Source organism: Pseudophryne corroboree, chromosome 7 (genome assembly GCF_028390025.1).
Source record: "Pseudophryne corroboree isolate aPseCor3 chromosome 7, aPseCor3.hap2, whole genome shotgun sequence".
NCBI classification, from domain to species: Eukaryota; Metazoa; Chordata; class Amphibia; order Anura; family Myobatrachidae; genus Pseudophryne; species Pseudophryne corroboree.
Window position 1 is genome coordinate 357,942,737 of NC_086450.1, and position 27,807 is coordinate 357,970,543.

General features: G+C 46.5%; 1 protein-coding gene across 1 annotated transcript in view; it reads left to right on the top strand.

The window, feature by feature from the left end:
- The window catches only part of POLR3E (RNA polymerase III subunit E), a 261,241-nt gene that overhangs the window by 177,958 nt on the left and 55,476 nt on the right, over positions 1–27,807 (top strand). The window contains exons 15-16 of the mRNA XM_063934456.1: positions 25,558–25,617; positions 26,729–26,886. Coding sequence (XP_063790526.1) covers positions 25,558–25,617; positions 26,729–26,886 — 218 coding nt within the window. The remainder of the gene's footprint in view (positions 1–25,557; positions 25,618–26,728; positions 26,887–27,807) is intronic.

Here is a 27,807-nt window from a genome sequence, read left to right on the forward strand (position 1 = left end):
GGGACTTCATCCAGAAGTTTTCCACATGATTGTAAACCGTTGGGAAAAACCAAAGGTGGACATGATGGCGTCTCGCCTCAACAAAAAATTGGACAGGTATTGCGCCAGGTCAAGAGACCCTCAGGCAATAGCTGTGGACGCTCTGGTAACACCGTGGGTGTACCAGTCAGTGTATGTGTTCCCTCCTCTGCCTCTCATACCAAAGGTACTGAGAATTATACGGAAAAGAGGAGTAAGAACAATACTGGTAGCTCCGGACTGGCCAAGAAGAACTTGGTATCCGGAACTTCAAGAGATGCTCACGGAGGATCCGTGGCCTCTACCTCTAAGAAGGGATCTGCTTCAGCAGGGACCTTGTATGTTCCAAGACTTACCGCGGCTGCGTTTGACGGCATGGCGGTTGAACGCCGGATTCTAAAAGAGAAGGGCATTCCTGAGGAAGTTATTCCTACTTTAATTAAAGCCAGGAAAGAAGTGACCGCACAACATTATCACCGCATTTGGAGAAAATATGTTGCGTGGTGTGAGGCCAAGAAGGCTCCAACGGAAGAATTTCAATTGGGTCGATTCTTACATTTCCTGCAAGCAGGATTGTCTATGGGCCTCAAATTGGGGTCCATTAAAGTTCAAATTTCGGCCTTATCAATTTTCTTCCAGAAGGAATTGGCGTCAGTGCCTGAAGTACAAACTTTTGTCAAAGGTGTACTACATATACAACCCCCAATAGTGCCTCCAGTGGCACCGTTGGATTTGAACGTGGTTCTAAATTTTCTCAAATCTCATTGGTTTGAGCCTTTAAAATCGGTAGATTTAAAATACCTTACATGGAAGGTAACCATGCTGTTGGCCCTGGCTTCAGCCAGGAGAGTTTCGGAGTTGGCAGCTTTGTCATACAAAAGCCCATATCTGATATTCCATTCGGACAGGGCAGAATTGAGGACACGTCCTCAATTTCTCCCTAAGGTGGTTTCGGCATTTCACTTGAACCAGCCTATTGTGGTGCCTGCGGCTACTAGCGACTTGGAGGACTCCAAGTTACTGGACGTTGTCAGAGCATTAAAAATATATATTTCAAGGACAGCTGGAGTCAGAAAATCTGACTCGTTGTTTACATTGTATGCACCCAACAAGTTGGGTGCTCCTGCGTCTAAACAGACGATTGCACGTTGGATATGTAGTACAATCCAACTTGCACATTCTGTGGCAGGCCTGCCACAGCCTAAATCTGTAAAGGCCCATTCCACAAGGAAAGTGGGCTCATCCTGGGCGGCTGCCCGAGGAGTCTCGGCATTACAACTTTGCCGAGCAGCTACGTGGTCAGGGGAGAACACGTTTGTAAAATTTTACAAATTTGATACTCTGGCTAAAGAGGACCTGGAGTTCTCTCATTCGGTGCTGCAGAGTCATCCGCACTCTCCCGCCCGTTTGGGAGCTTTGGTATAATCCCCATGGTCCTGACGGAGTCCCAGCATCCACTAGGACGTTAGAGGAAATAAGAATTTACTTACCGATAATTCTATTTCTCATAGTCCGTAGTGGATGCTGGGCGCCCATCCCAAGTGCGGATTGTCTGCAATGCTTGTACATAGTTATTGTTACAAAAATCGGGTTATTACTGTTGTTGTGAGCCATCTGTTCAGAGGCTACTTCGTTTGTGTTATCATACTGTTAACTGGGTTCAGATCACAAGTTGTACGGTGTGATTGGTGTGGCTGGTATGAGTCTTACCCGGGATTCAAGATCCTTCCTTATTGTGTACGCTCGTCCGGGCACAGTACCTAACTGAGGCTTGGAGGAGGGTCATAGGGGGAGGAGCCAGTACGCACCATGTGACCTAAAAGCTTTTTTAGATGTGCCCTGTCTCCTGCGGAGCCCGCTATTCCCCATGGTCCTGACGGAGTCCCAGCATCCACTACGGACTATGAGAAATAGAATTATCGGTAAGTAAATTCTTATTTTTTCCTGCATCTGACGAATTAAATGAGGTGTGTGAGGAAGCGTGGACTTCCCCAGATAAGAAATTGATCATTTCTAAATGGTTAATGGCTGCGTACCCTTTCCCGCCAGAGGATAGGTCACGCTGGGAAACACCCCCTAGGGTAGATAAAGCATTGACACGCTTATCAAAGAAGGTGGCACTACCGTCTCCGGATACGGCCGCCCTGAAGGAACCTGCTGATAGAAAGCTGGAAAGTACCCTAAAAGCTATATACACACACACTGGCATTATATTGAGACCCGCTATTGCATCAGCTTGGATGTGCAGTGCTGCTGCTGCGTGGTCAGACTCCCTGTCGGAAAACATTGATACCATGGATAGGGACAATATTTTGCTTACGATTGACCATTTAAAAGACGCGGTCTTATACATGCGTGATGCACAGAGGGATATTTGCCGTCTGACATCAAAAATAAGCGCTATGTCCATTGCCGCCAGACGGGGGTTATGGACTAGGCAATGGTCAGGTGATGCCGACTCCAAGCGGCACATGGAAGTTTTACCCTATAAAGGGGTGGAACTTTTTGGGGAAGGTCTTTCAGACCTCGTTTCTACAGCTACTGCTGGGAAATCGACTTTTTTGCTACAGGCTACCCCACAGCAAAAGAAAGCACCGTATTATCAGGTACAGTCCTTTCGGCCCCAGAAAAATAAGCGGGCTAGAGGCTCATCCTTTCTGCCGAGGGGCAGAGGAAGGGGGAAAAAGCTGCAGCACACAGCTAGTTCCCAGGAGCAGAAGTCCTCCCCTGCGTCCGGTAAGTCCACAGCATGACGCTGGGGCTGCTCAGGCGGAATCGGGAACGGTGGGGGCACGTCTCAGGTTTTTCAGCGCACAGTGGGCTCTCTCACAAGTGGATCCCTGGGTCCTTCAAGTAGTATCTGTTAAAGCAGATTATTTATCTTATATAATACCCTTTATGAGGTCTAAGAACACTGTACACTAACTACGTATGAAGTACCGCAAGGGTACGCACGTTGCGTAACGATCGCTTAGCCGTGGTCGAGACGCTCAAGCGTTACGTTCGCTCACGGCCAAGAGATCACTGGCAGGCACGCTATTGGCTGCCGACTACCGTAATGATTCGCTATAGCGATGCGACCGCTCGAGACCACGAAGAGATCACCAGCGACGCATACGCTCACAATGTAAAACCTTTATATCTAAACCATAAACAGTGTATTATGCAGTAAACCCTTTGTGTAGTGATATGGTGTAAATGCAATACAGTATAACCTTACTAGCTTAAAAGCAGTTTGAGCGTCACCGACGCTCTGAGAATACTTAACTCTATAAGAAATACACAGATACCTGGGCTTAGGGTCCAACGCCTAATATATATATATTTTGAATGATATACTTGCAAAAGAATTAATACAAATACAAATCATACACTACAATATAACATAGACTAACTAACCAGGTAACTATACAGTAAATACAATACAATTAAGTTCAAGAGAAAAATGAGAGAAAGAAGAGAGAGAAAGATATGGCCCATAATAACAAGAGAGAAACAGTATGATTACGGAGAAAAACTTACGCACAAAGGAAACGATCGCATGCGCCTCTGGACATCCAGCTCCCGATTTTCAGCAATGATAACCGTTGAAGAGTGAGAGCTGGATGTGATCGGCCTTTCTATTTATGCCCCACACACAATGCAATTCAATGGTCCCTACAATCTCATTGTTCATTGGACACAGGAATTCCTCCTCGCATTATAACAAAAGGTCATAGGTTGATTCATACAGGTGGGCTGTGACTATTTCCAACAGCTCAGGTGGGAGGGAAACTGGGTTTCCCGCCGCATGGGTAATAAAGTGCAAATAAAGTAAATGTTCATAAACTTCTTATGTCCATAACTATTCGCACGAGCGATTGATCTGCTTCAAACCAACACCGGAATATTTCTAATTAAATATTCTTCCGATGGATACTAAACACCACTGTATTACTCCTGTCTGACCCTTCGTATCAAACAAAGAGGGATTTCTCTGTTCATGAACATTCTATATTAACCAAACTTTCAGAATCTATCAAAGGGACCATGATCTACAAAATACATTATATAGTGAAAATATGTAACGATTGAGTCGCACGCTACGATCACATAAACTCTACCGTAAATACGCATACCGTGCGCCTGCGGGTGCCCGCGACTGTGAGTATGCGCACGTACGGGAGAGCGTACGCATGCGCAGCACGGACCTGTGTGAGGTGCAAATATGGTAGTGTGCATAGAGATATTTTTCTGACTTTGACAGTCCACCCTTTGGCAGTCAATAATAACTGCCACCTTCTAAAACATTTCAAAAGAGAAAAATATATGTCAGGGGTTAATACATTTACATGGTTGGGTAAGGGAGGAGAGGAGAAGGTAGGAAAAGGGTATGACCTAGTGAGATAGTAGAAGCATGTGTGTATGAATCCGTGCTTGGGGGTCATGTATCATCGTGCCGTACGTGTTTTAAATCAAGCTTTGAGGTATTGCGAAGTATACATTTGAATTCCTTCTTATCCCGTGGTACGGGTCTGTGGATGGGCTGTCAAACTTTACCGAGCTCTTTTCGGCTTTGGTTGTAACAAAATGGGGGAGCACATTGTAGTTGATGATACATGAATGGGGGAGATATGTGATTGCTGATATCTGTGCCTGTATTCCCTATCGACTATGTGTGTCATTACCTAAGGGTTGTAGAAATGAAGAAAAGACATAATTACGGTAAATGCGGTGGTATTCTATGTCAGGTAAATGTACATTCGTCGATTGAGGTCTTGTTTGGTGTCTGTTGAATGCAGTCTTCTTTGTGCTTTTGCTCATAAGGTGCGAGCAAAGCTGTCAATGTCCATAGATTTACAAAAGTGTTGGGCTAGCGTAATTTTAAAATTTCTAGGGAAACTGGGGATCCATGGCATAGTTCATCAAAAATCTGTGTATCAGGTTGTCAAAACTTCTTCTTTAATCTCTCTGTTGTCTGTATATCGGCTCATCAAATTCCTCGTCCAAGTGGGTCTTTTTACCTTGGAGGAAACGGAAAAACAGGTGAAAGAAACGGACCGTAGAAATCGCATTTTCATCACATCATTGTTTCTACATTTGGGTCATAAATCAAGTCCATTGGAATTACAGTTTCCTCACTCCTCAAACTCATTACTCTGGTACGATGATTGCACCTCATTAAAGCCTGACCGCATCTAAATATCAAACCAATCGTTATGATAACACCTAAGATACATAGGAGAAACTTCCCAACATCCATTATAACTCCTTGGGCCCATTCTCCTAAACCGGAGAACCAATTTCGCGGGTTCAACCATGACACCCAACCAGTCAGCTCATTACTCACAGCAGCAAGGGTGAGATTGTGTCTTCTGCGAAATTCCCACTTTAGTTGGAGAATATCGTCCATCTTTTGGTCTATGACCTCGACCGGGTCCTCGGTGCTATTCGTAATATATGTGCAACATTTCACGCCGTATTGTGTTGCCAGTGTGACACAATATCCGCCTGTCACTGCTGTGAGGTAATTGAGAACCATTCTATGCTGGACTAGTTCTGTTTTGTAAGCCTGGAGTTCCCTTCCAGTATACCTAAACGTGTCATCATACATTTCAGTGATATTATCTAACAAATTGGCGAGCGCAGAAATGTATTTATAATTCAACACTCCTCTAGCGGTGCGGGTGAAATCTAACGCGATTAAGAATTGAATCCCGGTGGATTCACTGATCATGTCAGAGGCCGGGTGCTCTGTTCTTTCTATCAGGTGCCGTTTAACGATGTGCTCGTAATGAGTATGAGTATAAGGAGTTTGGGCAACACGGTGTATGTCTTTCATTTTCTCATGTGATACAGTCATTACTTCAGGCAGTACTTTTCCAATATAACACAATCCTTCAGAGTTTGGGGCAAGCCACTTATACGCCTTTCTCCCGCATATGAAATATGCATCATCGGGGAGAACATATGGGACGGAGTAGGACATAACCATATTACACACCTTCCATGTGAAATCTCCTAACCCTAATTCTTCCATCTGCTTAGTACACGTATCAGGTTGTACGATATGTGCACAGTATCCTGGTGATACCTCTCCAACTCTCGTAATCCTATTTCCTAAGGTATACCTATACCGGAAAGATTTTCCTCTACTGGCTATGTGGCGTATAAGCTCTGTATCTGTAGGCATTCTATCTGCTCTGTGTGAAAAGGTCATGGTTTGATTACTCCATGACACTTCCCAATTTCCCGGCTTTCGGGGATTGGAGATGTTAAAACATAATAGGGACCTATCCACATGGTATTGGTGGAGCTTCAAACTAGGAGGGCTGGAGATATTAAACCTCCTGTCCACCGGTCTCCCACCACTTAACTCAAGTACCTCCCCTAACGTTAAAGGAAATGGTACTAGCCCTGATTTGCTATGACCTTGAGGTACTTGAGAGCATACCCAACAATCTGTTTTATTTAACACACTACCCACTAAGGAGTGATAGTCACTCAAGGGATGCCGGTCCATATGGATATTAAAACTGGATTGGCATTTCTTTATGCACCCATCCTCAATGACATTGTTACAAAGCCGACAGATACAGTTTTCTTCAGCTAACAATCCTTCACAATTCCTTCTATGGTCAATGCTATCGGATCGTTTTCTGATACTCGCCTTTACTTGTTGGTTAAGTTGTTCTTGGAAAACTACGCCTCCATTTCTGTCATCAGAACCCATTCCAGAACCTCTCTCGACCTCCATGGTACTCTCGCCGGAACAGACTGTTCTGGTCAACATCATGGTCAACAGGAAAATCCGGATCACAGTCTCTTGGGGCAAGTCCATCTTGTAGGAGGAAACGGAGAAGAATGAGAAGGGGGAAAAAAATAATTTGAGGGAGAGGGGATGGGAAGTGGGAGAAAAACAATAAAAGGGAACAGGGGATCGACAACTGCTTTTGATCTTGTGGTTCTCGATGCTCAGGTGCCGCCTTAGTCCTCCTGGAACAGACACTCTAGTGATACAACCTCTACCGTCTGTTCCTTATCACAGGACTTCTCTGGATCAACGACCTTCTTACAGTGGGACGAATGAACCCAAGTCTCTCTCTCAGCAACCTTCAATGCTGTAGTGCTAGTCAATAAGACCTGGTATGGTCCTTCCCATCTGTCAATAAGGTAACCTGAGCGTAGAAAATTCCGTATCATTACATAATCCCCAGGTTCAATGTCATGACAATTACTATCTGGTAAATCTGGAATCACTAACTTCAGATTATCATTTTTATTCCTTAACTGTTTACTCATGTTAATCAAGTATTTTACAGTCACTTCATTGTTACACTTCAAATCATCCTGAGGGTTAATCATAACATGCGGTTGTCGACCAAACAAGATTTCAAAGGGAGACAGATTAAGAGGGGACCTGGGAGTGGTTCTGATGCTGTACAGTACAATGGGTAAAGCTTCTGGCCATGTCAATCCTGTCTCTGCCATCACTTTACTCAGTTTATTTTTAATAGTGCTGTTCACTCTTTCCACTTTCGCACTCGCCTGTGGACGGTATGGAGTGTGCAGCTTGCTATCAATTCCCATCAATTTACACATTCCTTGAAAGACATCACCTGTAAAATGGGTACCCCTATCACTTTCGATAATTCTAGGGATACCATATCTACATACAAATTCCTGCACAATTTTCTTAGCAGTAAACATAGCGGTATTTGTGGCCGCCGGAAATGCTTCGACCCAATTTGAGAAAATATCTATACAAACAAGTACATATTTCAAATTTCGACAAGGGGGTAATTGAATGAAGTCAATCTGTATTACCTGGAAAGGGCCGCCGGCAGGTGGGATATGGGATGGTTCTGTAGGTATTGCCTTTCCAATATTCTTTCTCAAACAGGTAAGGCATGACATGGCTCTTTTACTCGCATGAGATGAAAATCCTGGTGCACACCAATATGCTCTTACCAACTTGCACATCCCTTCCCTGCCCAGATGAGTCAGCCCGTGAGCTGCCTCAGCTAAACATGGAAGATATGCTCTGGGGGCCACCGGTTTACCTTGTCCATCCGTCCAGAGTCCTGAGGACTCCTGGCCATATCCCTTTGCCTTCCAGACTGCCCTTTCCTGTGTGGAACACAAATTTTGCATCTCACACAACTTCTGTGTGTTGATGGTATTAAATACCATCAGTTGTGTGGTGTCTGTCTGTCTGGGGGTAGCAGCTGCTAATTTAGCAGCTTCGTCTGCTCGGCTGTTACCAAGTGATACTGGGTCTTGGCTATATGTATGTGCTTTACATTTGATAACAGCCACTCTGTCGGGTTCCTGTATCGCTGTTAGAAGCCTTTTTATGTGAGCTGCATGCGCTACCGGTGTACCAGCTGCCGTCATGAAATTTCTGAGGCGCCATAGGGCTCCGAAATCATGGACTACCCCGAATGCGTATCTAGAATCGGTGTAGATATTGGCTGATTTGCCCTTAGCCAATTCACATGCTCTGGTTAGGGCGACCAGTTCAGCAACCTGGGCTGAGTGAGGTGGGCCTAGCGGTTCCGCTTCTATGGTGCCTTGGTCATCTACGACTGCGTATCCAGTACACAAGTCTCCCGAGTCTGACTGTCTATGACAACTACCGTCCGTGTAGAACGTAAGTTCTGCATCTTCCAGTGGGTTGTCACTGATGTCAGGCCTTGCGGTAAAATTTTGGGTCAAATATTCCATACAATCATGAGTGTCTTCCTTTGTATTAAATCCTCCTTCCCCACCACTCTCATCCTCCACCCTTTGTGCCTGTCCAGGCACACCTGGGAGATATGTTGCAGGATTTAATGCACTGCATCTCCTTATGGTGATGTTTACGGGGGCCATTAGTGCCAATTCCCATCTTGTAAACCGCGCTGATGAGACGTGTCTGGTTTGGGCAGAATTTAACAAGGCTGACACTGCATGTGGTGTATGAATTGTGAGGTTGTGACCTAGCACGACGTCTTCGCTTTTCGTTACTAGCAATGCTATCGCAGCAACGCTTCGCAAGCATGTGGGGAGGGATCGCGCTACCGTATCTAGCTGAGCGCTGTAATATGCTACTGTCCTGCTGGCATCACCGTGCTTTTGGGTTAGTACGCCTGCCGCGCAACCAGCACTTTCTGTTCCGTATAGTTCAAAGGGTTTCCCATAGTCCGGCATACCTAATGCTGGTGCCTGCGTTAGGCACTGTTTAAGTCTCTCAAATGCTGCCTCAGACTCGTCTGTATGCGAAATCCGATCAGGTTTGTTTGAGGAGACCATCTCCTGCAAAGGTAACGCTAAAATGGAAAACCCTGGGATCCAATTACGGCAATACCCACACATTCCTAAAAATGTTCTGATCTGTTGCTGGGTTTGTGGCAGAGTCATGTCTCTAATTGCTTGAATTCTATCAGCGGTCAGGTGTCTCAGTCCTTGTGTTAGACAGTGTCCCAAATATTTTACTTTAGTTTGGCATAATTGCAACTTGTCTTTGGAAACCTTGTGTCCTGTGTCTGAAAGATGAAACAGGAGCTGTTTCGTATCCTTCAGGGATGCTTCCAATGAATCAGAACACAGTAGTAGATCATCCACGTACTGTATTAATACTGATCCACTCACTGGTTGGAAAGACTGTAAACAATCATGCAAAGCCTGAGAAAATATACTTGGACTATCTATGAATCCTTGTGGTAATCGAGTCCATGTGTATTGGACTCCTCTGTATGTGAATGCAAACAAATATTGACTGTCAGGGTGCAGAGGTACCGAAAAGAAAGCGGAGCAGAGGTCAATAACAGTGAAAAATTTCGCAGTGGGAGGGATTTGCATTAGGATGACAGCTGGATTTGGCACTACGGGGAACTGACTCTCAACTATTTTGTTAATCCCCCTTAGATCCTGCACTAGCCGGTAACCCCTCCCCCCACTCTTTTTAACAGGGAAGATGGGACTATTGGCAGTGCTGGACGTTCTTACCAGAATGCCCTGTTGTAGCAAGCGCTCTATTACGGGATAAACTCCTAACTCCACCTCTGGCTTCAGAGGGTACTGTGGGATTTTTGGAGCTATCCTACCATCTTTTACTTGTACAACTACCGGAGCTACGTTTGCCATTAATCCAGTGTCCTGTCCATCTTTTGTCCAAAGTGACTCTGGTATCTGAGATGTCATTTCTTCTACTTGGGAGGGAGTCCTATTTGTCATAATGGTATGTGACATTAATTTTGACGGGGAGTCTAACATGTCTCGCACTTCCTGAGCGTGATTCTCAGGTATGTCCAAGAATACACCTTCAGGAGTACAATAAATGACGCACCCCATTTTACACAATAAGTCTCTACCCAGGAGATTGGTCGGTGCCGATGCAGCCAGCAAAAAGGAATGCTTGGTATGTAACGGCCCTACTGTAATCTCGGCTGGTTTGCTAACAGGGTAGTGCTGGACTACTCCCGTTACCCCTATGGCTGGAATTGTCTTACCAGTGGTTCTCATGCCCACTGTCGAATTTATCACTGATTTGGCCGCCCCTGTGTCTACAAGAAAGTTTAATGATTTACCAGCTACATTGATTGCAATTTCTGGTTCACTTCCAAGGCTTGCAATCAATTTTACTGGCTGCAGATTACAGGTATGGCCACACCCCTATTGGGTATGGTGACCTCCCTGAATCCCGCTGGCAGCAACTACTTGTGAGGGAGTTAGCTGGGAACTACCAGAGGTTTGCCAATCTCTGTTTGGGGGGTATCTTTTTGTTTCCCCTGCATGTGGCTCATAACTCCGTTTCTGCGGACCCTGCTCCCAATGTCGTGTGTCGTGTCGTTGTCTAGGGGGTTGATAAGATTTTTGTACATTTCTCGATCTACAGTCTCGTGCAAAGTGTCCCTGTCTGTGACAAAAATAACATGTTACCACATTTGACTTACCCACGGGGTTTGGTGATGTTAACACAGGCTGTTTTGTGGTCAGGGCCTGTATACTTACTGCCATTAACTTATCACTTTGTTGTTCCCTGTGTCTGGTGATGTTCCTATCGTGATCAATAGCAGCCTCTCTCAAAGTAGCCACAGACAGACCTCGCCAACATGGTTGTGTGGTCTGTACCCTAGTCTTTAATGATTCTTTTAAACCATCCATCAGTACCGATACTGCTACTTCTCGATGGTTTATGTTTGTTTTAATGTCCTCTATGCCTGTGTATTTTGCCATTTCTGATAATGCTCTGTGAAAATACTCTGCAGCTGTTTCTGACTCCTTCTGTTTAATGGAGAATATTTTGTTCCATTTAACTACGGCTGGGAAATACTCCTTTAACTGTAAGCTTATTCTTTTTACATTGTCTTTGTTGTACACATCTGTAAGAGGTACATCCTGATCTAATCCACAGTCGGCTAAAAATTGAGTTGCGTCAACATTGGAGGGTAAACATGCTCTCAGCAATATCTGCCAGTCTTTGTTGTTGGGCTCTACAGTGTTACCTAGGTCTCTGATGTATTTTTGGCTGGCAACTAAGTCTTTTCTAGGGTCAGGGAATTCAGACACTATGGTCCTTAATTCCATTCTGGAAAATGGGCTATACATGGCAATGTTCCTCACAGGGGTGACTCCTGATGTGTCAGTTTTCCCATTTGGAACAGCTATTACCCTAACAGGATTAACTCTAACAACATCACTCTGTGTGGGTTCTACAGCCTGTGGTGAAATGGCTTCAGCATAGTGTATGGTGCCGTACTTACCTGTAGATACGACCTCACCTATCCCTCCGCTAGGGGCCCTTGTTACTAATCTCGTGGGTGGAGCTGTGCCTACTGTGGTCTCTGCTATGGTGGCTGCTAGAGAGAGCGCTGAAATTGTTGCCGATTCGTCTTCTTGATCACACTCCTGAGGAAAGTTCAAAACAGGGTACAACTTGCACGGGTTAATACTTGCATTGGTTAATTGGTTAACATTTTCTTTAACATTTACACAGTTGCTAAGTGTTTGTGTGTTACACCTTAGTGCGTCATTCTCCGCAACCAATTTCTCTCCCGATATATATGGTGGCGGTGGGGCCGTGGCTATCAGTTTTCTGATTGAGCCAGATCCCGCCGCCTGAGCCAATCCTCTCTGTATGTCACCCTCCTGTTGCCACAACTGCAAATAATCATAATGCTTGATTCGTCTCTTTGCTGATTTAATGAGACATATCCTTCTCCTTAAATTCGTTAACACTTCTGTGCTGAAGCTACCTACTCTTGGGAATTTCTCCCCGTCATGTACCGTCATTCTCTCCCATTCATCACATAAAGCTTCTGTGTGACTTCCGTATTTCTCACACATTACATACCTTGCCGACCCAATTGGTCGGTTCACTGAATCAACCCGAACCGAGGTTGATCGCCCCCTACCTGAACAAGTGGCCCCCATAGTTCGAAGGTGTTGCTTTATTCAGCCAACCCTTACGCAAACCAAAATGTTCAAAATAGGCTGACGGTGGCGGTTTACCGAGTACCCCACTCACTCGCCCACGCCGACCAATACGACCTGATCACACCGATATGGTGCTGGCGTACTCGACCCAGGGCCCCTGCGACCTGAACCTCTATTTACTGGAACCTGTGAGGGTGATCCGAAGAACACTTACTCTTTCCAGTAACTATTGGTTGCTGGATAGTTCCTGAGTGAGCAGCGAACTTCCCTTAAAATAAAAAAAAATTACACAAATCACGTTAGAATGTACAAATAGCGTTTATGACCTTCGTACACAAATAGTACCGGTCAGGTTTACTAATGTACACAATTACGTGCGGTACAATCGTTCAGCACATAAGCAACTAATCTTATGTACGGAGCGACTAGTGGAATCGAAAATTGCGGCTGCGAATTCCTTCAGCAAGAGTTTGTATGGCCTATATGGGTGTTGCACCAACCCTTTCTTGGTGTTGTGCCTGTGGACTGTATAGCGGACTTCCTTGTCTGCTGTACCTGAACCTGTTGGTCTGCTATGACCTCCTGGTCTGTTACAGTATGACCTCCTGGTCTGCTACACTCTAATGCTCAAATTGTATGTTTTAACCAGGGATGCCTCCATAGCCACCATGTACGTCACTTACACGCATGTACCTCACGAGAACTCGACTTTTCTTGTGGTTCAACCTGTAAAATTGTATACAACACACTCACTCACCACATGTACACTTTTGTTTCTATTTCTATTTCTGCGCAGAAATTTCTCTTTAGACCAGATGTGTTACAAATTAGGAGAAGGATCTATTAATTTAAATTTCGAATTTAAAAAAAAATAGATTTGCGCGATTTATCGCCTGGCGTTATTTACCGCGTGGCGCTACTTATCGCGTTGAGAGGAGAGAAAAAAAAAACTTGTGATTTGAGTTACGTGGGCGTACCCGTACGCTCCGTTGCGTAATATACGCTGCGTGCGTCGGCCCTTGGATTGCGTACGCAAGTCTCAGTCTTTTGTTAGAGACACGTGTACGCAAAGCAAAGATCCACCGTAACACAATTTATACGTTTATCAATGTAGATGATCCTTGATCATCTACCGCACACCACACTGACTTCGCCTTATCTCCCAGGCAAAACTGTGTGTTTGTCTATACTTTAACTAGGTTACCTTTACTCTTAAACTATAAAATAGTGACAAATCTTTCTTAGCACGTTTATCAACTATAGAACTGGCAAACAGGAGAGTGATATATGAAAATACACGAATGAAAAGAAATGCAGATATGCGTGCGTGTGTACGCAAGACAGAAAAATAAACAGTTTTAAAAGAGACTAGTGTGTTGTTCTTACCTCCGGTTCCCGGATTCCTTCAGCACCCTTTACTAAGAGAAGCAGACGCTTATCCAAACAGCACTACGAGGAATATGATCTCCCGCCCTTTGCTGCTGGATAATGTCTGCTGTAATTACCTAGTGCAGATATGTGAAGGACAGGACGAGCCCGCAATTGTTAAAGCAGATTATTTATCTTATATAATACCCTTTATGAGGTCTAAGAACACTGTACGCTAACTACGTATGAAGTACCGCAAGGGTACGCACGTTGCGTAACGATCGCTTAGCCGTGGTCGAGACGCTCAAGCGTTACGTTCGCTCACGGCCAAGAGATCACTGGCAGGCACGCTATTGGCTGCCGACTACCGTAATGATTCGCTATAGCGATGCGACCGCTCGAGACCACGAAGAGATCACCAGCGACGCATACGCTTACAATGTAAAACCTTTATATCTAAACCATAAACAGTGTATTATGCAGTAAACCCTTTGTGTAGTGATATGGTGTAAATGCAATACAGTATAACCTTACTAGCTTAAAAGCAGTTTGAGCGTCACCGACGCTCTGAGAATACTTAACTCTATAAGAAATACACAGATACCTGGGCTTAGGGTCCAACGCCTAATATATATATATTTTGAATGATATACTTGCAAAAGAATTAATGCAAATACAAATCATACACTACAATATAACATAGACTAACTAACCAGGTAACTATACAGTAAATACAATACAATTAAGTTCAAGAGAAAAATGAGAGAAAGAGAAGAGAGAGAAAGATATGGCCCATAATAACAAGAGAGAAACAGTATGATTACGGAGAAAAACTTACGCACAAAGGAAACGATCGCATGCGCCTCTGGACATCCAGCTCCCGATTTTCAGCAATGATAACCGTTGAAGAGTGAGAGCTGGATGTGATCGGCCTTTCTATTTATGCCCCACACACAATGCAATTCAATGGTCCCTACAATCTCATTGTTCATTGGACACAGGAATTCCTCCTCGCATTATAACAAAAGGTCATAGGTTGATTCATACAGGTGGGCTGTGACTATTTCCGACAGCTCAGGTGGGAGGGAAACTGGGTTTCCCGCCGCATGGGTAATAAAGTGCAAATAAAGTAAATGTTCATAAACTTCTTATGTCCATAACTATTCGCACGAGCGATTGATCTGCTTCAAACCAACACCGGAATATTTCTAATTAAATATTCTTCCGATGGATACTAAACACCACTGTATTACTCCTGTCTGACCCTTCGTATCAAACAAAGAGGGATTTCTCTGTTCATGAACATTCTATATTAACCAAACTTTCAGAATCTATCAAAGGGACCATGATCTACAAAATACATTATATACTGAAAATATGTAACGATTGAGTCGCACGCTACGATCACATAAACTCTACCGTAAATACGCATACCGTGCGCCTGCGGGTGCCCGCGACTGTGAGTATGCGCACGTACGGGAGAGCGTACGCATGCGCAGCACGGACCTGTGTGAGGTGCAAATATGGTAGTGTGCATAGAGATATTTTTCTGACTTTGACATATCTCAGGGGTACAGGCTAGAATTCGAGACGTCTCCCCCCCGCCGTTTCCTAAAATCTGCCTTGCCAGCAACTCCCTCTGCCAGGGAGGCAGTGTTGGTGGCTATTCAAAAACTGTATTCACAGAAAGTGATAGTCAAGGTACCCCTCCTTCAGCAAGGAAAGGGTTACTACTCAATGTTTGTGGTACCGAAACCGGACGGTTCGGTGAGACCCATCTTAACTTTAAAAACCTTGAACACTTATATCAAAAGGTTCAAGTTCAAGATGGAATCGCTCAGGGCGGTTATTGCGAGCCTGGAGGAGGGGGATTACATGGTATCCCTGGACATCAAGGATGCGTACCTGCATGTCCCCATTTACCCTCCGCACCAGGAGTACCTCAGATTTGTGGTACAGGACTGTCACTATCGGTTCCAGACGCTGCCGTTCGGGTTATCCACGGCACCGAGGGTCTTTACCAAGGTAATGGCCGCTATGATGATACTCCTTCGCAAGAAGGGAGTTTTAATTATCCCGTACTTGGACGATCTCCTGATAAAGGCGAGGTCCAAAGAACAGTTGATAGTGGGGGTGGCACTTTCTCAGGAAGTGCTACAACAGCACGGCTGGATTCTAAACATTCCAAAGTCACAGCTGGTCCCGACGACACGTCTTCTGTTCCTGGGAATGATTCTGGACACAGACCAGAAAAGAGTGTTTCTTCCACTGGAAAAAGCCGAGGAATTGTCATCTCTGGTCAGAGACATCCTAAAACCAGGAAAAGTGTCGGTACATCAATGCACACGAGTCCTGGGAAAAATGGTAGCTTCGTACGAAGCAATTCCATTCGGAAGGTTCCACGCAAGGACGTTCCAGTGGGACCTGTTGGACAAATGGTCCGGGTCCCATCTCCAGATGCAACAGCGGATAACCCTATCGGCCAGAACCAGGGTGTCGCTGCTGTGGTGGCTGCAGAGGGCTCATCTACTAGAGGGCCGCAGATTCGGAATACAGGACTGGGTCCTGGTGACCACGGATGCCAGCCTTCGGGGCTGGGGGGCAGTCACAAAGGGAAGAAATTTCTAAGGACTGTGGTCAAATCAGGAGATTTCTCTTCACATAAATATCCTGGAGCTAAGGGCCATTTACAATGCCCTAAGCCAGGCAAGACCCCTGCTTCAAAACCAGCCGGTACTGATCCAGTCAGACAACATCACGGCGGTCGCCCATGTAAACAGACAGGGCGGCACGAGAAGCAGGATGGCGATGGCAGAAGCCACAAGGATTCTCTGATGGGCGGAGAATCACGTGCTAGCACTGTCAGCAGTGTTCATTCCGGGAGTGGACAACTGGGAAGCAGACTTCCTCAGCAGGCACGACCTCCACCCGGGAGAATGGGGACTTCATCCAGAAGTCTTCCAAATGCTGGTCAACCGGTGGGAAAAACCACAGGTAGACATGATGGCGTCCCGCCTCAACAAGAAGTTGAAAAGATATTGCGCCCGGTCAAGAGACCCTCAGGCGATAGCGGTGGACGCTCTAGTGACACCATGGGTGTACCAGTCGGTTTATGTGTTTCCTCCTCTACCTCTCATACCCAAGGTACTGAGAATAATAAGAAGGCGAGGAGTGAAAACCATACTCGTGGTTCCGGATTGGCCAAGAAGAGCTTGGTACCCGGAACTTCAAGAGATGCTTACAGAGGACCCTTGGCCTCTGCCGCTCAGACAAGACCTGCTGCAGCAGGGACCCTGTCTGTTCCAAGACTTACCGCGGCTGCGTTTGACGGCATGGCGGTTGAACACCGGATCCTGAAGGAAAAGGGTATTCCGAAGGAAGTCATCCCTACCCTGATCAAAGCCAGGAAGGATGTCACCGCAAGACATTATCACCGCATTTGGCGAAAATATGTTGCTTGGTGTGAGGCCATGAAGGCCCCGACGGAGGAATTTCAACTGGGTCGATTCCTGCACTTCCTGCAAGCAGGGGTGACGTTGGGCCTCAAATTGGGGTCCATAAAGGTCCAGATTTCGGCTCTGTCGATTTTCTTCCAAAAAGAACTGGCTTCACTACCCGAAGTTCAGACTTTTGTCAAAGGAGTACTGCAAATTCAGCCTCCTTTTGTGCCCCCAGTGGCACCTTGGGATCTCAATGTGGTTTTGGCATTCCTGAAATCACATTGGTTCGAACCACTTAAGACTGTGGATTTAAAATATCTCACGTGGAAAGTGGTCATGCTGTTGGCCTTGGCGTCGGCCAGGCGGGTTTCAGAATTGGCGGCTTTGTCTTGTAAAAGCCCTTATCTGATTTTCCATATGGATAGGGCAGAATTGAGGACTCGTCCTCAGTTTCTCCCAAAGGTGGTCTCCGCTTTTCACTTGAACCAACCTATTGTGGTGCCTGCGGCTACTAGGGACTTGGAGGATTCCAAGTTGCTGGACGTAGTCAGGGCCCTAAAAATTTATATTTCCAGGACGGCTGGAGTCAGAAAGACTGACTCGCTGTTTATCCTGTATGCACCCACCAAGCTGGGTGCTCCTGCTTCTAAGCAGTCTATTGCGCGCTGGATTTGTAGCACTATTCAGCTGGCGCATTCTGCGGTAGGCTTACCGCAGCCTAAATCTGTAAAAGCCCATTCCACACGGAAGGTGGGCTCATCTTGGGTGGCTGCCCGAGGGGTCTCGGCTTTACAACTTTGCCGAGCAGCTACTTGGTCGGGGGCAAACACGTTTGCAAAATTCTACAAATTTGATACCCTGGCCGAGGAGGACCTGGAATTCTCTCATTCGGTGCTGCAGAGTCATCCGCACTCTCCCGCCCGTTTGGGAGCTTTGGTATAATCCCCATGGTCCTTACGGAGTCCCCAGCATCCACTAGGACGTCAGAGAAAATAAGAATTTACTCACCGGTAATTCTATTTCTCGTAGTCCGTAGTGGATGCTGGGCGCCCATCCCAAGTGCGGATTGTCTGCAATACCTGTACATAGTTATTGTTACAAAAATCGGGTTTTGTTGTGAGCCATCTCTTCAGAGGCTCCATTTGTTATCATACTGTTAACCGGGGTTCCTATCACGTGTTATATGGTGTGATTGGTGTGGCTGGTATGAGTCTTACCCGGGATTCAAAAATCCTTCCTTATTGTGTCAGCTCTTCCGGGCACAGTTCCTAACTGAGGCTTGGAGGAGGGTCATAGGGGGAGGAGCCAGTGCACACCAGATAGTCCTAAATCTTTCTTAGATGTGCCCAGTCTCCTGCGGAGCCGTCTATTCCCCATGGTCCTTACGGAGTCCCCAGCATCCACTACGGACTACGAGAAATAGAATTACCGGTGAGTAAATTCTTATTTTTCCAGGAAGGCATTCAAGTTGCCGGCTGCCGGTATCCTGGCGGTCAGGATACAGATGTAAAAATCCTGACACCTGGTGAAATACCGGCAGTCGGAATTGCGACTGCTGCCCAGAATCCCCACTCGGGTGGTAGTCCACGCCACAACCCAACAGGGAATATAACCCTGTGGCGACCGAAGAGACCCGCTTTTCCGGAAGTTGGAATACCGGCGCCGGGATATCATACTGAATCCATATCCAGGAAGCCACTAGTCCAGTGATTCTCAAACTGTGTGCCGTGGCACCCTGGGGTTCCTCGGGACACTTGTTGCAGGGGTGTTTTGGGTTGATGATCAATGACCAAGTCAAATTATGTATGGTCAATGTAATAGGCAAAACCAGTGCTGGTGGCTGCCAATCATAAAATGTGGACAAACGGAAGCAAATCTTGTCCTTCACCACACAGTTGAACCTAAGGTTGACACACAAAATGAGTTTTATGGTAAGAACTTACCTTACTTCTGCGAAGTACACTGGGCTCCACAAGGATAGACATAGGGGTGTAGAGTAGGATCTTGATCCGAGGCACCAACAGGCTGAAAAGCTTTGACTGTTCCCAGAATGCATAGCGCCGTCGCCTCTATAACCCCGCCTCCCTGCACAGGAGCTCAGTTTTTAGTCAACCAGCCCAATGCAGTAGCAGGAAAAGAGATGACAACAGTTAGTAGCCACATACACCACACTCTCACGACAGGAGAAGTGTCAGCGGCTAATGCCATACCAACCCAAAGAAGCTAAGTGCGTCAGGGTGGGCGCCTTGTGGAGCCCAGTGTACCTCGCAGAAAGAGTTTTAACAAAGGTAAGTTCTTACCATAAAACTTGTTTTCTGCTGCGGGGTACACTGGGCTCCACAAGGATAGACATAGGGAATGTCCTAAAGCAGTTCCTTATGGGAGGAGACGCACTGTAGCGGGCACAAGAACCCTGCGTCCAAAGGAAGCATCCTGGGAAGCGGCAGTATCGAAGGCATAGAACCTTATGAACGTGTTCACAGATGACCACGTAGCCGCCTTGCACAATTGTTCAAGGGTCGCACCACGGCGGGCCGCCCAAGAAGGTCCAACAGACCGAGTAGAATGGCCCGTAATGTGAGCAGGAGCCGAGAGGCCAGCCCTCACATAAGCATGTGCAATCACCATTCTAATCCATCTGGCCAAAGTTTGCTTGTGAGCAGGCCAGCCCCGTTTGTAAAATCCAAACAGCACAAAGAGAGAATCGGATTTCCTAATAGAAGCAGTTCTCTTCACATAGATACGGAGAGCCCGTACCATTTCCAAAGACCGCTCTTTGGAAGACAGATGAGGAGAAACAAGTGCCGGAACCACAATCTCCTGGTTAAGGTGGAACGAAGAAACCACCTTAGGTAAGTATCCGGGACGAGTCCTAAGAACCGCCCGGAAACGGTGAAATATCAGATATGGGGAACTACAGGACAAGGCACCCAAATCCGAAACTCTTCTAGCTGAGGCAATAGCCAGCAGAAACACCACCTTAAGGGAAAGCCACTTAAGATCAGCTGAACCAAGATGTTCAAACGGAGACTCTTGTAATGCCTCCAAAACCACCGACAAGTCCCAAGGAGCCACAGGCGGGACATAGGTTGGATACGCAACACACCCTGAGTAAAGGTATGCACATCAGGTAAGGTCGCAATTTTTCTCTGAAACCACACCGACAAGGCAGATATTTGAACCTTGAGGGAGGCCAGACGCAGGCCTAAGTCCAGGCCCTGCTGAAGAAAAGCCAACAACTTGGCTATACTAAACTTGGAAGCGTCATAATCGTTAGATGCGCACCAAACAAAGTAAGAATGACAGACCCTTTAGTAAATCCGAGCTGAAGCCGGTTTCCGGGCCCGCAACATAGTTTGAATGACCGCCTCAGAAAACCCTTTAGTCCTTAAGACGGAAGCTTCAAGAGCCACGCCGTCAATGACAGCCGAGCTAGGTCCTGGTAGACACAGGGGCCCTGAACGAGGAGGTCTGGGCGTTGTGGAATTAGAATTGGACGCTCTGACGATAGGCCTTGCAGGTCTGAGAACCAGTGCCGTCTGGGCCATGCTGGAGCTATGAGAAGCAGAATTCCTTTTTCTTGCTTGAACTTCCGAATTACCTTGGGCAGGAGTGACACCGGAGGGAACACGTACGGCATCCGAAACCTCCACGGCACCGCCAGCGCATACACGAATGCTGTTTGAGGATCCCTTGTCCTTGCTCCGAAGCCCGGAACCTTGTGATTGTGTCGAGACGCCATCAGATCTACGTCTGGAAGGCCCCACTTTTCCACTAGGAGTTGAAACACTTCTGGATGGAGGCCCCACTCGCCGGCATGTACGTCCTGACGACTGAGAAAGTCCGCTTCCCAATTCAGGACTCCCGGAATGAATATTGCCGATATGGCCGGTAGATGGCGTTCCGCCCAATGTAGAATCCGTGAGACTTCCTTCATTGCCAAACGGCTTAGAGTGCCGCCTTGATGATTTATGTAAGCCACTGTGGTGGCGTTGTCCGACTGTACTTGAACAGGACGGTTCTGAATTAAATGCTGGGCCAGGTTCAATGCATTGAAGACCGCCCGCAATTCCAGAATGTTGATCGAGAGGAGGGACTCCTCCTTGGTCCACCGACCCTGAAGGGAGTGTTGCTCCAGCACCGCGCCCCAACCTCTTAGACTGGCATCTGTCGTCAACAGGACCCAGTTGGATATCCAGAAGGGACGGCCCCTGCACAATTGTTGGTCCTGGAGCCACCAGAGCAGCGACAGACGAACCTCCGGAGTCAATGAGATCATGTGAGACCTGATCCGGTGAGGCAGGCCGTCCCACTTGGTTAGAATTAGCTTCTGGAGGGGGCGAGAATGGAATTGAGCATACTCCACCATGTCGAATGCTGAGACCATGAGGCCCAGCACCTGCATCGCCGAATGTATCGACACTTGCGGACGAGAAAGGAAGCAACGAATCCTGTCCTGAAGCTTCAGGACTTTCTCCTGAGACAAGAACAACCTCTGGTTGTGAGTGTCCAATAGCGCTCCCAGGGGCACCATGCTCTGAGCAGGGACCAGGGAGGATTTCTTCCAGTTGATGAGCCACCCGTGGGCTTGAAGAAACTGGACCATCATATCCAGATGACGTAGGAGAAGTTCTGGGGAATTTGCCAGGATTAACAAGTCGTCCAGATACGGCAGTATCCTGACCCCTTGACGGCGGAGTACCACCGTCAGCACCGCCATAGCTTTGGTGAAGACTCGCGGAGCCGTAGTTAAACCAATAGGTAACGCCCAAAACTGGTAATGGAGGTTGCCAATCGCAAACCACAGGTATTGCTGATGTGACGCTGCCATAGGAATATGCAGGTAAGCATCCTGTATATCCAGGGAGACCATGTAGTCCCCAGGTTCCAAGGCCAGAACTATTGAGCGAAGGGTTTCCATACGGAACTTGGAAACCTTCACAAACCTGTTCAATGCCTTGAGGTTGAGAATGGACCAGGAGGACCCATTCGGTTTCGGGACTAGAAACAGCGGAGAATAGTACCGCCGGCCCCTCTGCGCAAGAGGCACCTGTACTACGACTCCTGTATCCAGGAGGGTCTGTACCACTGAATGTAGAGTGGTTGCCTTTGTCTGGTCCAACGGGACGTCTGTCCGGCAAAATCGATGAGGGGGTCGGTTTTTGAAGGCTATGGTGTAACCTTGAGTGACGACTTCACGTACCCAGGCATCTGAAGTGGTCTTCAACCATTGCTGGGTATAATCTAGAAGCCGGCCCCCCACCCTGGTATCCCCCAGGGGGAGGCCCGCCCCGTCATGCGGCAGGCTTATCGGTCTTGGAAGCTGGCTGACTGGCCACCCAGGCTCTTTTGGGTTTTGGCTTACCAGGTTTGGAAGTGCGGGCTTGCTTGTTGTACGCCTGACCTTTTGCTTTACCTGAAGGACGAAAGGGGCGAAAGGAAGTACCTTTAGCCTTCGACACAGAAGGAGTGGTACTTGGCAGACAGGCAGTTTTGGCAGTAGCCAAGTCAGCCATGATCTTATTTAAGTCCTCCCCAAACAGAATATCTCCCTTGAAAGTGAGTACCTCCAGGGTTTTTCTAGAGTCCAGAACCACAGACCAGGATCTCAGCCACAATATCCGGCGAGCCAGGACTGACGTAGTAGAGGCCTTGGCTGCTAGGATACCGTCATCAGAAGCCGTCTCTTTAATATAGCGAGAAGCTGTAACAATATATGACCAGCATTGTCTAGCATGGTCAGAAGAGATTTCAGCTTCTAACTCCAAGGCCCATGCTTCAATAGCCTCTGCAGCCCATGTTGCTGCAATAGTGGGCCTTTGTGCAGCACCCGTGAGGGTGTAAAACGCTTTCAGACAACCCTCCACACGTTTATCCGTAGGCTCTTTTAGAGACGTGACGGTAGTGACAGGTAGAGCTGAGGAAACCACCATCCTAGCCACATGTGAGTCTACTGGAGGAGGCGTTTCCCAATTTTTAGTCAGCTCTGGTGCACTGACAACCAGGCGGCTTTACACAGGAGGATTTGCCCAAGCAGTCCCAGGAACAGTGTAGCTGAGAGAAATGGCGTCTTAAGGCTGCCTGGAGCAGCCCCTCTGTTATGTGCCTGCTATCTGCGGCACCAACTACAAAACTGAGCTCCTGTGCAGGGAGGCGGGGTTATAGAGGAGGCGGCGCTATGCATTCTGGGAACAGTCAAAGCTTTTCAGCTTGTTGGTGCCTTGGATCAAGATCCTACTCTACACCCTCCTATGTCTGTCCTTGTGGAGCCCAGTGTACCCCGCAGCAGAAATATAATTGATTTCATTTAATATTTCTTTCTAAATTTCTCATTAAGAAACTCTTGGCCTAGGGGTGCCGTGAAAACAATTCTGATACTCTAGGGCACCGTGATTCCAAAAAGTTTGAGAACCACTGCCCTAGTCTAATAATAAACATCAGTGGGCGCTTTCCTAAAAAAAAAGTTCCATGAGTGTGACCTGCGGGGGCTCTCTGTACCGGCTCCATCAAACTTCTCTTTTAAACACTATGTCCAGGCCCCCCCTGCTGCTGTCACTACTTTGCACCTTAGGGGAGCAGGAGAGAAAGATGGGGACGCAAGGGAGAGAGAAGGTATCGTGGATACAGATAAGAGCGAAATAGAGGGTGTCAGAGGGAGAAAGGGTGTCATGGAAAGGAGCGAGAGAGAGGGTGTCAGGGGAGAGCAAGAGAGAGGGTGTCTGGGAGAGAGAGAAGGAAAGAGTGGGTGAGAGGAGTAAGAGAGAGAGAAGGGTGATGGAGGAAAAAAAGAGTATGTCAGGCAGGGGGTGTGTTTCCCACTAGCCATGTTGCCTAGTGGTGACACTTGCTGGGGAGCAGCACAGCAGGTTAAAGAGGTCAGGTGTTTGTTTGTTTGTTTGTTTGTTTGTTTTTTCGGCACTGACTTTTAAAAAAATATATTATTTTATTATGATCGGTCAGGGGTGGAACAATGCGCAGCAAATTGTGGTGCGGGAGATGTTAGTGGGGTAAGGTTGGGGCTGCTTTGTCAGTCTGGAGGTATCCGGAATGGACCCAAAATGAAGCCTGCGGTGATGTGATGTGAAAAGGGGGGGACCAATAATGTGTCTAGGGGTGGACTGACACTAAATCCGCCCATGATGTCAGAGTGTGTGTGTGTGTGTGTGTGTGTGTGTGTGTGTGTGTCAAGGAGAGAGGGAGGGGGAGAGAGACAGATGGTGTCTGGGAGAGAGGAACAAAAGTGTGTCAGGGAGAGAGAGGGTGTCAGGGAGCAAAAGAGACACTGGTGGAAGCCTAGGATATAGAGGATGTCCGGGGGAGTGAGCAAGAGAGAGACACAGGGTGTCTGGGAAAGGGGAGAAAGAATGTCAGGGGGAGCGAAAGAGAGCGTGTCGGGAAAGAGGTGGGAGCAAAAGGGTGGAAAGTGGAGGGAGAGGGGTGGGAGCAAGCGAGAAAGACACTGCCTGTTACGGCCTGGCTAGGCTTCAGCAATCTGCACAGGTCTCTGATGCATTAGGCCCTTCTTCCCTCATGGGTGTCGTGGACACCCATAGAGGGAGAATCGCCTACCTCGCTGGTATTCTGTCGCCGGCATTGTACCGCTGTGCGGGATTCCGGTGTCGACATTGTTATCGCAGGGATCCTGTGTGGCGGTATGTTAGCCGCGTCCTGCTCAAATAATATGTTGAGATTCTTTAGTTAATGAGGGGGGTAGTCTTTGAATAGGTTTTAGCATATGTTTTCATTAAAATGTCCTAATAAACTCAGAAGGGACGTCTAGCACAATGTTCAGTTCACCTGTAGAAAGTAGAAAAGACTTGGCGGTATATTTACTAAACATCAGCTTTTCAAAGCTTCCGAATTTCTGCGCCATTGCGAGCCTGCAATAGTAATTCACACATATTTGCATAATTAGGCTTATTTTGCATGTATTACTATTGCTCTTTTAAATCCAGTAATCCTAAACACACACTATTATACCCCTTGGTCCTGACTGTTCGTCATCAGTGTCTTAAATAAACAAGCCCATCTGTAATGCTTATTGGGGCAATCAGGTGCACTGGTAACACTATGAAAGTAGTGCAGACACCCATCGCAACCATAAAATTTGCAGGTGTGTTTCTAGTACGGTTTGGAATATGAGAGCAGACCTCTGAATTGCTGCTATGCAGTATATCCTAGTCTCCATAGCATTTTGTTTATGCCCTGCAGTGGCCTCCGTCCCTCAGCAATGTGCTTTAATGCCATAGCTCCAATAGTCAGTATTGTAGGCTGCAGCATCAGAGCCTTAAGCCGGGTAAAGTGTTATAACTGATTTCATGTTTATTCTTAGATGTGGAAGTTCACACAAGACCGCTGGGTGGTGAGGAAAGAGGTAGCTGCTGTGACTAAGGTAAGGAACTTGTAATGGTCCTGTCATGTCTACTAGGGTTTAATGGACTGTTTTATATACTTGTATATTAAGTATACATATTGTTTGCTTAGCTGCATACGCTTAAACTGACTCAGTATAGAGTAAGCTAATGCCAGTTACATAGTTACCATTGTGTGAGTTTTATTTATGTCAGATGATTGCTTTTACCCCCTAAAATGTTGTTTATTGATTTTGTTTTTAATTATTATTATGTTTTAAATTGGCCTTTGTGATGAGTGACCTATTCCCTTGATTTTTGCTGTTTTAGATAAATTAGTTAAGAGATGGACCTAAAGCTGAATACACATTAGACAACCCGCGAAGAATGCGATTTTGTCAACGATTTCCCTTGAACCCCCAGACAAACGATATAGTGCATACACACTGTGCAACCTTTCAAAAGATCTTGGGCTAGATGCATCATCACTTGGAGAGTAATAAAATGGAGAAAGGACCTGATTGGCTGGCACTTTTTCTAACTGCCATGTCACAGGTTGTGTTTGAAAAATGGCAGTTAGGAGCTGATTGGCTGGCACTCTTTCACTCTCCATTTTATCACTTTCCAAGCCATAATGCATCTGGCCCAGAGTTAGTGGCCACATCCAGGAGTATGCTGCCATTGACTGTCTCATCAGATTAAGCTGCATGCATGACCAACCTGAAGACGTGATGAACAATTCACGGGAGCTCGCGACAGTGGGTATACACTGGACGATTTGAACTATTTTATATTCCGGTCCATCGGAATCGGCCACATTGTTAAAATAAATTATCTTATGTGTACCCAGCTTTAGTTGGTTACCTCCGTCCTGGCCATTCATGCATTTGTGCAACCTGTACAGTGCGGTCATCCATTACTGGGTGGTATGAACGTAATTATATGCACCTGTCACTTACTGTATGACAGCAGTACCTCACAGTGCCTATTACTGATCTAGATAAGGGTCCATATGCCAAACATATAGACCCTTAAAGAGAGATGACAATAAGGGCTTCCGTGACATTTGGGCTGGCACATGTGGTTATAATAATCGCTGTAAAATCAGTCCTGAACATAAGGAGAGCTTTCATTTTCTCTCCCTGTCCCCAGCTCTGCCAAGAAGATGTAAAGGATTTCCTGGATCATATGGCCATCCCAAGAATCAACCAGGGATGGGAGTTCATGTTGCCATACAATGAGGACTTTATGAAGAAGCACCCGGATGTGGTTCAGAGACAGAATATGCTATGGAAAGGCATACAGTCCAAGTACGTACATGGGCAGTAGAAAATGTTTCTTACATTCTGGTGCATAGTTAATAATGCCAATGAGCTATTCAAGGTTCGTTTCAGTAGATGCACGTTGCCTTTCAGCTGTGCCTAAGATTATGATCAAAGCTCAGGCTGTAAGTGTCTGTTGACATCACTGTTACAGAGCAAATGATGGATGGGGAAGAAAAAAATAAACAGACTGGATTTAAATATTGAAACAGTTGAACAGTTTTGTGGTTTAAAGTTCCAATCCTGCTTCTCTGTTGTGAGATGATTTGACAAGAAAAAGTGACTCCCTTTTCTTGCCACTGTGTTAATATTACAGACTGGGTATACTACTTAGTAAATGACAGCATGAACCATTCATTTACATACAGTAGTGTACCGGCCGTGTTGTGTTTTACTAAGCAGTACACCACATAAGTGAAATCATAAATCTCACAGGGGGTAGGATTGGAGGTGGGAGAGACTGCCTATTAAAGCAAGTGTCTTTTATGGGAATCGAACCCTAGCTCACTGGCATGGTAACCATCGGCGATACCACTGTCAAGAGAGCTACGGAGACAGGTGACTTATGCCTGCAGTGACATAGTGATGTCGCTCACTGTAATTTTTTTTTCTCTCTCTAGCATCCATAAGTGATATTGGGGAGAACTAGTACGATGGGGTATAGATGGGGTCCAAAGGAGCCGGTGCTCTTTAAATTTCTTCAACTGGGTGTGCTGGCTCCTCCCCTCTATGCCCCATCCCACAGGCAGTTTGGAAAAAAGTGCTATCAGGAGAGTATGCACATCTCTGCAGCTCCAGAGAGTTTTCTTCAATTTTGTTTAAAACTTAATTTCTCTAACGTCCTAAGTGGATGCTGGGGACTCCGTAAGGACCATGGGGAATAGCGGCTCCGCAGGAGACTGGGCACAT